This window comes from Montipora foliosa, chromosome 6 (assembly GCF_036669935.1).
Source record: "Montipora foliosa isolate CH-2021 chromosome 6, ASM3666993v2, whole genome shotgun sequence".
In the NCBI taxonomy this organism is placed as follows: domain Eukaryota; kingdom Metazoa; phylum Cnidaria; class Anthozoa; order Scleractinia; family Acroporidae; genus Montipora; species Montipora foliosa.
Genome location: NC_090874.1, coordinates 73087915 through 73100414, shown reverse-complemented (window position 1 = coordinate 73100414; position 12500 = coordinate 73087915). Strand labels below are relative to the sequence as shown.

General features: G+C 38.7%; 2 protein-coding genes across 3 annotated transcripts in view; one reads left to right on the top strand and one right to left on the bottom strand.

Annotated features, from left to right (window-relative positions):
• The window catches only part of LOC138008380 (V-type proton ATPase subunit E-like), a 7574-nt gene extending 496 nt beyond the window's left edge, over positions 1–7078 (top strand). Inside the window, exons 3-9 of the mRNA XM_068855702.1 lie at positions 104–213; positions 1087–1153; positions 2474–2563; positions 4371–4439; positions 4821–4915; positions 5214–5301; positions 6598–7078. Coding sequence (XP_068711803.1) covers positions 104–213; positions 1087–1153; positions 2474–2563; positions 4371–4439; positions 4821–4915; positions 5214–5301; positions 6598–6660 — 582 coding nt within the window. The 3' untranslated portion in view covers positions 6661–7078. The remainder of the gene's footprint in view (positions 1–103; positions 214–1086; positions 1154–2473; positions 2564–4370; positions 4440–4820; positions 4916–5213; positions 5302–6597) is intronic.
• Positions 7079–7222: 144 nt separating this feature from the next.
• The window catches only part of LOC138008379 (mitochondrial glutamate carrier 1-like), a 16120-nt gene continuing 10842 nt past the window's right edge, over positions 7223–12500 (bottom strand). For both annotated transcript variants that reach the window (XM_068855700.1, XM_068855701.1), the window contains exons 9-11: positions 9342–9396; positions 8060–8129; positions 7223–7675 (exon numbers count right to left, since the gene is read on the bottom strand). In XM_068855700.1, the coding sequence (XP_068711801.1) occupies positions 7422–7675; positions 8060–8129; positions 9342–9396 (379 nt within the window). In that variant the 3' untranslated portion in view covers positions 7223–7421. The remainder of the gene's footprint in view (positions 7676–8059; positions 8130–9341; positions 9397–12500) is intronic.

The window sequence follows — 12500 nt, the reverse complement described above, 5'->3', positions numbered from 1 at the left end:
TTGAAAAAAGCTACCAAGTTTAAATATCGTATCTGCACGGTTTAACAGTTTTGCTTTTGATATTTTTACATGTTGTGTGTGACCATGTTTGCCCTTCCCACAGGCAGAAGAAGAATTCAACATTGAAAAAGGTCGCCTTGTACAGCAGGAGAGGCTCAAAATAATGACCTTTTTTGAAAAGAAAGAAAAACAAGTGGAACTGCAAAAGAAAATGTATGTAGGCAACATTTTGCGTATTAATTGTGAATTAATATTCGGCTGATTAGATAATGGAAATTGTGTACGATGCAAACAAATAATTATTGACAGTTTTATTGGGTTATCTGATGATTGGTTGAAAACTTTAATTTGTGTGGTAACCTTAGGCCCGTTTCAAACGTCGAACTTTACATGTGCCAAATCTAATGCAAATGAGAAAAATCTATTGTTTTTGCTCATTTGTATTAGATTTGGCACATGTGAAATACGACGTTTGTAACGGGCCTTAGTTGCCAAAAAACCTGCACAGCTACATTTGATATTTCTACAAATAAATATATCTTAGTTGACATTTTGGTGTGTGGTATCGCGGAGTATTTTACGAGCTGTGCTGTATTTTGATGAGTCTGCTAGGGCTAGTGGAAATACTGATTACTCAGTGATGCTACATACCAGGCCCCAGTAGTTCAAAAGGTGGATAACACTATCCACCAGATAAATCACTAGCCATTGGATAGCGCAATTGGTTTCGCTATGGCTTATCCACTGGATATTGATTTATCCCGCGGATAGCGCTATGCATCATTGGAACAACTGGGCCCTGAACGCATAATAAGTTATTTATCATCCAATGTCTTCCCACTACATTTTTAGCAAGTGAATTGTAAGCAACCGGGAATGTTTGACAGATTTGTATGTGACAAGCCTGGCTTTGAAGGCAAGAGAGAAAGATGCTTCCTACCAAATTGGAAACAAAGATATTGCATAATTCTTGGAGTTTTGCTTGCTTGGGCTGTAGTAAAAAATTATATTATAAAAATAAATTTAACATCATTCTTTGCCTATTAATTTTGTGTGTCTGTACCGTGCATTTTGCTTCATTTATAGTCAAAAGTCGAATCAGTTGAATCAGTCTCGTTTGAAAACACTGAAGGCTCAGGATGACCACATTAAGGTAATGCATACCTTTTACTGTCATAGTTCAATGGTTAAACAGTAAGTTAGCTCCTATGCTTTTTCCAGTTCAAGAATTGAAAAAAAAGACCAAGGAATTGTAGCTAAGGTGGGAAGTATGGCAGAATAAGGAACATCCTGCCAAATTGACCAAGCAAAGTGCAAGTATCTCAATGATAACAACAACAACTCCTCTTTGTTATAATTTTTTGTCTTGAAGGGAACCTCCACTTCAACCAAAAAATAACTTTAAATCGCAGGAAATAACCGTTACAGTTAAGTCAGTCTAAAGTATTTTCAAAGTGTTTGTATCCGAAATAAATAAGCTTCAGAATTGCCAATTGTTGTTTTCAAAATTCATGGGTGCCGCCATCTTGAATAATTGTGACGTATTACAGTTGCCCTGTTGTTATTGGACAAAAGCTCTTTGTGCCAGAACAATTGTCTAAGAGCAACCATAACACATCACAGTAATTATTCAAGTTGGCTGCGTCCGCGAAATTTGAAAGTGAAAATAAGTGATTTTAAAATTCACTTTTCTTGATATAAACACTGTTTTGAAAACAAATTTCGAACAAATTGGTATGTACATGTTTACAAACATAATTTCCTTTGGTTTACTTATTCTGTAGTAAGGGCGGAGGTTCCCTTTAAATATAAAGACTTTGCTACCTCACCCTTAGCTTATCTATGCATAGCAGGCTACTTTACCAAACAATGTACCAAATGAGCAGAGAAACAAACCCTGTAATCAAGATGTCATAACAACTTATTACAAAATAATGATTACTTTTCAAGTATAGCCTGAGAGAGAGATACCATCTCACATGTTTTACATTGATCAGATACCAGCTGTTCATAGTTTTCTTCAAGTATTTTAAGTTGTCAGAAGTGTACTATTACTAATCAGGTTACTAATTAATTGCAATTTCACTGACAGATAGAGCGGTTTCAATTGAGTGTCGAAAGTAATTAGCGAATTGCTTTGGTTTTGCATTTACTTCGCTCAGTGATTGGTTCAAAGTTCTCGTGCCATTTTTTCAACCAATCAGAAGTGAAACCAAAACCAATTGTGGCTCGCGCGTGCACATGTTCCCACGCTTTGTGTTGGCTCAGTGTAATTACTTCGAGTTTTGATTGGTTTACTGGATTGTCTCCGTCCTTTTTGATTGCCCAAAGTAATTACTTTGGTTTTGGTTTTAGGACACTCATTTGAAAACCGCTCTATAATAAATTAGGATGTCTTGAAACATGTAGGTGTCAATGATTGAAACATGCTGATGCCGAAGAATGTTAAATGTGATGTATTCCTTTTCTGCAGTCTATACTTGATGATGCAGTCAAAAGACTTGGGGAGGTGACCAAAGACACTTCTCGTTATGAGCAAGTTTTGAGGGGGCTTATTACTCAGGTTAGACTGAATTCTTTATGTGGCAAAGAGATCAGTGCACTTTTAAAAAACGCAGCTTAGTTTTTTAACTTTTCATTTAAATTTCTGTAGTGTCTAGAGTGTAGTACTTCCGAAAAATTTCGCTCAGTGTATCCACTTGTTTTAGTAGGCCTTTGATTTATACACAAAAAATTTTGGCCAAGCCAGTTAGGTCCTGGTAACTGATGACATCAAAGAAGTCAAGAATGATAATTCAATTGTGAATTGTTAGAACATTCACAAGCATCTGAAGGGTAACTATTGTCAGCCATTTCTATAAAGACTTAAAGGGCCACCGACAACCACAAGTCTTTGCGGGCGTGCAAGCTATCGGCGCCATTTTCTGTAATACAGAAACTAGTATTTCTTGAAAAGTCAAATTCCATCGCCTCACATCATCGTGTTTTGGATGCCCAGTAGTTTCAAATTTTGTTAATATTTTCCTTAATGTTTAATTAAATATTGTATTTTTGGCGTTATTTGGGTGTTGTGTTCGTGTTAAAAGCAACATGAAAACTGTGAAGAAAGGTCGTCCGCCGAGGAAGGAAAAGCGCCATGTTATTTGGCTCACTACTTCAACCTTAAGATTATGGAACGAAAGGAGGAAGGCGTTTGGATTAAAAAACAAATCGAACAGCGAATTTGCAGAAGTTCTTCACGAGATGTTTCTGAAGCGAACCGGCCGATTCGATTGCCTGGATAATAACAACAACAAAGGCGCGCAAAGGACACTGGTTTTCGGTGGCCCTTTAACACACTTTTGCACATTTCTTTCTGAAGAGATGCAAACAAGTTACTTTTTTGACATCATTAGTTACCAGGACCCAACTGGCTCGGCCAAAATTAATTGTGTTTAAATCAAAGTCTTCCTAAACCGTGTGGATACACTATGTGGGAAAAATTTTTGAAGTACTATGCTCCATGATCCAGACACAAGATATTTAAATGAAAAGTAAAAAAAAAAACAGTAAAAGCCTCATAGGGACTTTAAGCCTGAAAAACATCCAAGCTTGAACAGGGCTTGAAACCAACCAGCTGGGAGCTGGTCACTTGTGAGTTCAATTTATCAGAGATTCCAACCCTGTCTTGACTAAAAAAGGAAGGTTTTAGGAGTGGTGTATCCATGCCCACAACCACTGCTGATATGAGCCTCTAGGGGAGTTCTGGGGCATGCTCCTCCTGGAAAAATTTTAAGATATGTGCCTCCAAGATGCCATTTCCTGCATTTTGAGAACACAGTAAATGGAAAGTAGTGGAGTTTGTAACAGGTTGTGAAAGCTAAAGCCTGCTGGTCCCACGAATGAACACAAACCTTACACAAAGTCAAGGCAATTCAGTGCATTACTGCACCCAAAGTTACTGCAGGCTCTTGCTAGGCTGTAAAAGTGGTGAAAATGGCTGAGAAACCACAGAAGAATGGCAAAGAATCGTGCTAATAAGATTGGTTAAACAAAGAAAACTTTTTCTTTCTTTGCTTAGGAAGAGTTTCAAAAACAGGGAAAATGTTGAGCAACAACAGGAGGCTGGAAATACAGTGTATTCACCAAAAACGGGAGGTTTCCAGCCAAAACGGGAGGGTTAGAATCTCTGGATTTATACATGTATCCTGTAAGATTTGAACAACTGGACTTGGTGAATACCTTGCTTCAGCACTTTCAATGATTAATTAATTAAAGAACAAATTATTTTAATAACAATATGGCTTGATCTTTTTGTTGTATCCAGGCTTAATTACAAATAACTTTTAAGTTGCAATGAAGATTCACACAGCTATCCTTTTTATTTAAAGGGTCTATTTCAACTCCTCGAGCCTGCTGTGTCTATACGCTGTCGTCAGCAAGATCTTAATATTGTCAAGGTATGACCATTTCAAATAATCCATGAGCCTATTGCAAATTACAGTAGTATCTTATGATGGAAAAAAGCAAAATAAAATGGAAAATTGAAGCAGTGTTCATGTCATTTAGAATCAATGTACTTTAGTTGTTTTGTGTAGGTATTTGTTTGCTGATTTAAAATCTCTTGTTCTAAATAAAACAATTTTAGTTTTGCGAGTAAAGAAAGTTTGTGACATCCATGCAACGATGTTGATGTCATGCATTTTCAAAAATACATTGAATATGATTAAACAGTAAATAAGTAGATTATAAATAATGAATAATTAATATTTTTTTGCACTCATCTGCCAAGAGTTAAGCAAGCTGCATCTTGAAAGGAACTTATTCTGTTTACTTAACAGAAAGTAAAAGAGGCTTCAGTGGAGGACTATAAAAATTCCACTAAGAAAACAACTGAAGTTACAGTTGATGAGCAGTCGTTCCTACCGTCGGATTGGTAAGAACCTTGCAAAAATGTAAAGCATTGTTACTGATAGTGGCTAGGTACATTGCACACTCAAGTTTTTCATGTTGGTGCAACTATTTTCTTAATGCTTAGCTCTAATTCAAGTTAAGGAAATTAGAAGGAAATGAGTTTAGGGAACACTGGTTTAGTGCCTGGTTTGACGGTGTGTTCAGGTCTTCATTGGGCTAGTGTCGTATCACATGCAAAACTGCTTGACCAAAATCTGTATTCTGTGCACTAAATGTACTTGTATTTTTCTGTCAGAAAGTGACTTGACTTTTTGTTTTAGTGCTGGCGGTATTGAGCTACTTGCCAAACAAGGTCGAATTAAAGTGGTGAATACTTTAGAAAGCAGGTTGGAGATGATGAGTAGACAGGTTTGTACATGTATGGGTTTTCTTTACTGTGCATCAAGTTAGACTTATCATTTAAGACTAAACCATATCAAAACATTTTTTTTTGGGAACACCTGCCCATGGGAAACAACAACAACAGCAGTAATAATAATAATAATAATAATAATAATAATAATAATTATATTATTATTATTATTATTATTATTATTATTATTATGCATTGTCAAATGGGAACTGGCAAAAACCTGAGCCCCAGATGGGATGGGTGAAATGTGGGTATAGACTACGACTGCATCATGCAGTCACATAATGTGACTCAATGTTATTGCACATATGCCTTAAATGTGACTGTGCGATGCAGTTAAGAGTCATGGTTATCAATCTTGGACTACATGTATGTGACTGTGTGATGCAGGCGTAGTCCATCCGTACTAGATCACAGAGGGTCATGGGTTCAAATCCCATCTGGGGCTCGGATTTTTCCGAGTTCTCATTTGGTGATGCATAATATCTTTCATGTATTTCTCACAGTATGCGCTTGGAATAATAATAAGAAGAAGAAGAACGTTAATTTACATGGTCATCTCTGGGTGTTCTCTAACCAGCATACAGGGGCAGGTACAAAACATGGGTCAAAAGTTACAGGTCATTGTTTTACCAATACAGAAACAACCCTAACCATTAAATTTTTACCAATACTAACATTAGGCCTAAAAAGTGTTGTTTAGGCCTAAGTAGGCCCAAGGTTAGCTTTAATGAATGTGTAGGATTCTTTCTGTATTTGGTAACAAATGACCTGTGACTTGTGGCCTGTGTTTTGTACTGGTCGGCAAACAAGCCACACGTAAGTTTCTTTGGGAAAATTCAAATAAGGTTTTTGGAATACAAGAGCAGATTTTGCAGTTTTGCACTTACATTTTTTTTGAGAAATAAATCTACGTGTATGAGTTCACACTTTGAGTGGATTCTTCTGATCAAACCAAGATCCAAATTTTGGAGATTTCGTCATGTAAAAAAGTATTTTTGACTAACTATTCCTTCCTTTCATCTTCATGAGAAAAATTCCCATTAAACATAACCAGCTTTATTAATTTTCTTAAGTATATCATAAGCTCCTCTTTTTGAAAATGGTGGGTCCCATCGTTCCTCTTGGGCTAATGACGCTTCATGTACTAGTCATGAAATGTGATCGTAAACAGTTAACATTATTTGACCTGCAAGATCATTTTTGTTACTGGCCAGAAATAACTTGATTTATGTCACTTCCTTGATCATTCTAGCTTCATACTTGAAGGTATTTTAATTTTACTTTTTCAGATGATGCCAGAAATAAGAGAAACCTTGTTTGGGGTTAACACACGAAGAGTATTTCAAGATTAGTTAACGGTGTTAGTGTCTCATTATGGAAATCCAAATTCTTTAAAATCATTTTCATTCGCCAGATAACGGCCCATAGTGACTGTTTCTTTTTGCCCCATTTGGATAAACAGCGATCTTTCTGGTTCTAACTGCTTCTTGAATACTTAGCTGATCGCAATGACCTCTCCTGATTATCCTTTTGTCTTGAAAAAGCAAGGCAGAGAAAGGCTTAAAATTAAAATTCTATTACTTTTGTTTCATGAACATGTCTTTTTAGGTTAATTAATTTTTTTTATACCAAAGTGAATTATTTAAAACTTGAATAAATTCAAGACAACATAATATTGTGAAGGCACAATACAAACAGTCAATAGCAGTAGTGATGTTTTTTAATAGCCATTAGGCGAGGACATTATTGATACCCTGTTGGTTTCAGTTACATTGTAGTTGCCTATTAATTTTGTATTTCTGATGTATTTGATTTATGCTGCCAGAACTCGTGCATTGCTCATTGATATTTACAATTCATAAATTCTGTCCATTCTTAGCGTTGGCAACACTATATTCCCCGGTACAAAATCCATCGAGACAAGTTTCCAAAACATTTTAATTCAAAATTTCTAGGTAATTAAGATTTTCCTTCTTGTAAAGAGAAACAGTGTACCGCTGCGTGCTTTTATATTTGATGGCGTTCTTTCGTTCCCCTTTCGTACGTCCTCTCCCCATCCATTGCTAGATGAAGGCGAAACCCGGATTGCCCGTTAGCCCACTCATCCATCTGGTTATATTTCCAGCCCCATTATTCTTTCTGCCACGCCCAAAAAGTACACCATCTGTGCTATTCCAAACAAGGGAGCGATCACAATCATCCTTGGCACCGCTCCTTTGTAGAAGGCCTTGATTCCTTCGTTTGTGTAGGTTTTTCGCACACAGTCCACGAAGCCACTGTAAGCTGCCTCTCCCTGGTTACTCCTTATGACTTGAAGCCTTGTCTTCACTACATCCATTGGAGTTACCGCAAGACTTCCGACAATTCCTAAACGAAGAAAGGTAAAGCTGAAGTTACTGTTCCTATCGTCGGTAGTTTCGTCAGCTCCGAAGCGGGGATCGATGAGGCTTTACAGTTTCTTTAAGTTAGAGCTGTGTCTCACGATACTCAAAAGCAAGATAACACGAAATTGAGGAAACTGAAAACCTGTTAAAATCGCTGATGGTCGTAGTTGCGATTTCCTTTAATCGTAAATCGCAATAACCAACCCAGCTTCTACTTCGTTTCCTTGAAATGTGAGTTTCGTTTGCTTATTTACGTGCAACTCTTCTTGGTGAGGTCACTTTGGTTGGCGCAGGGCCTTTAACCAATACGGTAAATGTGAAGCTCTCTCGTTTTACCCGATTCGGTTACGTTCAAGAAACAACCTACCTGCTGCGCAGCCAGCTAATAAACTGTGTAGAGGTCTTGGGCCTTCCTCTTTCATACTAACGGGCTGAAACTGGAATTCAAGCCATACATCACTTATTAACGGCAAATTCACAAGTAGAAGCTTCTTTTACACTTCACCTCAATACTATCACGATTTAATTAATGGATGATTACTGTGGATAGCGTTGAAGGCGGGGTGTGGCTGGCTGCTCAAACTCCGAATATCCTTTGCTATTCACCTCCGAGCAACTCCCGTGGGAATTGCGCCCGAAAATATTGTAATCGTTGCAGAAATAAATGAGTTAAAATCATGTTTTTGTGCTGTATTATCTCACTGTTGTAGTATAATGTCTATTATCTTACTGTTTTAGTACATACTAAAACACTATCCACTTCGGTGGCTAGTGGTGGATATTTACCTTGCCGCTTCGCGGGTCGACGAATGGTTGTTAAATCTCGGTCGTTTTGACCCAACAAAAAACACGTTATTTTTTCTAGTGATTTGTCTTCAGTTGTAAAAGAGCCATTTATTGGTCATAGAATGCTAGGCCTGCACATTACGCGCATGTGGAAATCGGCCCTTTTTGGCGTTTTCCACGCCGGGCTGCATAACTTACGGTGCTGTAGACCAAGCCCCAGTTGTTCAAAGACCAGATAACTTTATCCGGTGGATAAGTCACTCAGTATCAGCACCACAACGTTGTATCCTGTATTGGCAATATTGTGGTACCAACTGAAACACGAATTATTTCTGAACAAGATACAGTCATTATTGTGACGTAATATGTCACCGTGGCAACGGGCAAATCCCGTAAAAACACCCTTTATTTGTCCTTAGTTGCTTCTATCTCAAAAACGATCTCGGTGACCCCATTTTTTATTTCTGAAAAGTAATCAGAATGGCTTGATGAAATTTTCTGCAAAGTTCTGCAGGTGGATTCACAGCCACCTTAACTTTGTGATTTTGTTAAGGTAGCTCTGAATCGTCGACACAGATTTTTTTAAAACGATACGAACTCATGCCGGTCTGAGTTCGTCACGGTCTCATGTAAATACCCCCTAAGTTCCCCTGCTCGGGCCGAAGCTTTCAAGAAGGTACAATTATGCTTCCTCGAGAGTTAATCTTTTAAGGGAGACAGTTTACGGAATGCTATTTCCAGCTCTCTGTCTGAGAGTACTTATGAGCGACTTTTTCGCTACTCGGAAGCCGAGTTTATAATTATCGTTATTTTTTAGCAAAGCAAACCTTACGACCCAGTGGCACTGATTTTTTAATACTCACCTCAAGCCGTAGATAAACAAACAAAGGAAAGTAGATGCAGGAGAAGGGCACGTCCCTGAAACGAGATAGCATAATAATGCGAGCACTTTTGAATATATTGCATTTTCTCAACAGGAACTCCATGTGCTCTACCATGTTTTTTGTTTTTTCAGTAAGATAAACAGGTGACGCAGAATTGAAAGAGTCGGCAGTTGGGTTGTGAGAAAGGGCGGGCACTTACGCCTATCGGCCGACGAAAACTCTCGCCATTTACAAACACAGTTTTCATGAGCGGTTTTTCACGTTTCTTATCTAGTGACAACCCAAAATTCCGTGAAAACAGTTCCTTTCGCAAATCGCTTAAAGTTGAGCGAGTCGGCAAATTTCAAGTATTTCGCGTTTTTTCCGTCTTGTTCACCTCGTACAATACAGGCGAACTATCCTGTAACTGAATGGGTACAAACAGTTTTAAAGTCACAACAGAAAATGACTGTTTCATTGTTATATGCTCACGTTGTCGTCAAACCTAAAATATGGTGATTTCACGTTGTTGTTTTGTGGAGTACGGCAGAGAAATGCACGGAAATTCGTGTTGCACGTGCAGCACGAGTGTTTTTCCTTTTTTAACCAATAATATTTTTGCGACGCGACGGCAAAGAAAACGTCACAAATTTTGCATATTTAATGAGCAAAAACAATAGCTTTGCACGCCGTGCACGTGCATTTTTCATTTTTGTACATTTCTTTCACGTTTTCGGCAAGTCTACGACGTGAAATGACCAATTCTCAAGTTTTACGGAGAACGTGAACAAAAGGCAGCGAATTTGAATTTTCTGTCGTAGATTCAATACCGCACCTCCTAATTCAGTTCCTAGGGAGTTACACTAGTTTTTAGAAGTTAGACAAGCCGACATAACGACGAAAAAGATTAATAAAGCTGAACTTGCAATTTTAAATGACGTTTTCGTTACCGTCGCGTCGCAGATCTTAAACTCCCTAGTGTCAGCCGTAGCCGTCGTCTTTGCTTAAACTCCCTACTGTCGGGGTGGAGGTGGGGAGGAAGGAGAGACTCTGGGGATGGGAGTGTTCGGGCAATTTTCCTTGGCGGGAAATCGCGTGGAAGTGTTGCATTTGGCAACCCGCGTTTTTCTCGCGGGAAATCATATATGGGAACTTAAGCAACGACAACGGCGACGGCAACGAGAACGTCACAAATTTGCATATTTAGTAGGCAAAAACAATAGCTTTGCACGCCCTGCACGTGCGTTTTGCACTTTTGTCCATTTCTTTGCCGTCGTCAGCAAAACTGCAACGTGAAACAGCCAAATTTGAGGTTTTATGGACAACGTCATTACTTGAGGATAAATTTTCATTTTCTGCCCTTAATTGAGCGCCGTTCCTACGAACGTCATTTTTGAGGAACTACCACACCCCCGTCATATTAAAAAAGTTGAAATAGTAACGAAGCGATTACAATAACGCGAATTTATATTTTGAGATGACGTTCTCGTTGCCGTCGCCGTCGTCGTTGCTTAAGTTCCTTATTAGTGACGAGCAACGGGATAAAGAGAAGGAAAGTCGAAGGAAATCGAAATAGCATGAGAGAAGAGGCGACAAAATTTGAGAAACTTTATGCGAAGAAAGCCTCAAGAGAAGCCGAGGAAGGAGAAGAACACCGTAGAGCTAAGAGGAATGGAGCGAGAGACAAAACACATATTTACAACGGTTAGCTTTTAGGTAATGTTTTCCTTGCCTCGCTCTCTCGCATATTTTGTAAACTCGCTAAAAAACGGAGAAGGCCTGAAAACGTTTGCAAGTCCGTGTGGACAGAGATTCTGGCATATTTCAATAATCACATTTATAGTTTTTTTGTGTGAAATGGATGTCCAGTCGTGAGCTGCTTTGTTTGACTGTGAAACTGCAGTCGAGTAAGCGAATTTACTAATCCGTAGCTTCACTTTCTAATTAGGAAGATTTTTGCTGTTGTTCTAAACTGAAGAAAGAGGGTGTAAAGATTATAAGTCAAACGGAAAATGTTGTGAAAGAGATTACTAAGCATGTAATTTCGGGTTTAGTTGTTGATTAAAATTATTGGTTATTGTTTGCAAGGCTTGTTTGTTTACTGCTATCAGCTCAGAGGTGTTTGATCACTGTAAACTGTAGACACAAATGACGATTAATTTTGTACTTTATGCAGAAGCATAGTTATTTCCATATACACTATATTGCTTTCTGGGATTAGAAACGGGAGCTCCGCTTTTCGGCTTGGCCAAATCTATATATTATTCCCGGGGATGTAAAAAGGGGAGAGATGCTCGGCGTCTAGCTTAAGGGGGTGTAAATTTCGGATTTTGGTCTCACTTAGGGTGTTCTGCGCAAAAAAACAATCATATGTAGCCGTGAAGGTCTCCTTTAGGGTTGCGCGCGAAGAAATATAAAAGTGTGTATTTACACTTTTACATTTGTTCACGTAGGTGAAAGTATTAGATGATAATAGGGCCGTTTATACGAGAGAAAATAAGCCGCGGCTAACTCTGGCCGCGGCTTACGTAAGCCGCGAACACCCCGTATAAATGGTACAAAATCTACGTTCACGGCCTTCTCAAGCCGCGGCTTATCCTGGCCGGGGAATTTATACTCGTATAAATAGTTCCTTTCGCGGCTTACGTAAGCCGCGGCCAGAGTTAGCCGCGGCTTATTTTCTCTCGTATAAACGGCCCTAATGTCTTTGCCATCATCATGTATTTTTTATATATCCGTGTTTTAATATGGTCTCTTTTACGGGTCAAAAAAAGCCTGGACCACGCCCAGATTGGTCTCCTTTAGAGGTTTAATTTAAAATTTTCGACGAGCATCCATCCCCTTTTTATATGGGAGTCCTCCCCTCCGGGATATTATCATTGGATTGGCACGTGCCCTCTCCTCATTCTTGAAAACACATATCATTTTTAAATCGCTCAAAGAAGTCTGCAAACAAATGACTTTCAGGAATGCTAAGCGAGAAAACGGCTGTCGTGAAACACGACCACTGAATGTTCGTCCTAACGACCTCCCGCGCGACATCAAGTCCTTCTATGGCCATGCACAGAGGAAGACTACATTCATTCACTATGGCCTTGTTTTCACGACAGCCGTTGTCTCGCTTAACATTTCTGAAAGTGGTTTGTTTGCAGACTTTGT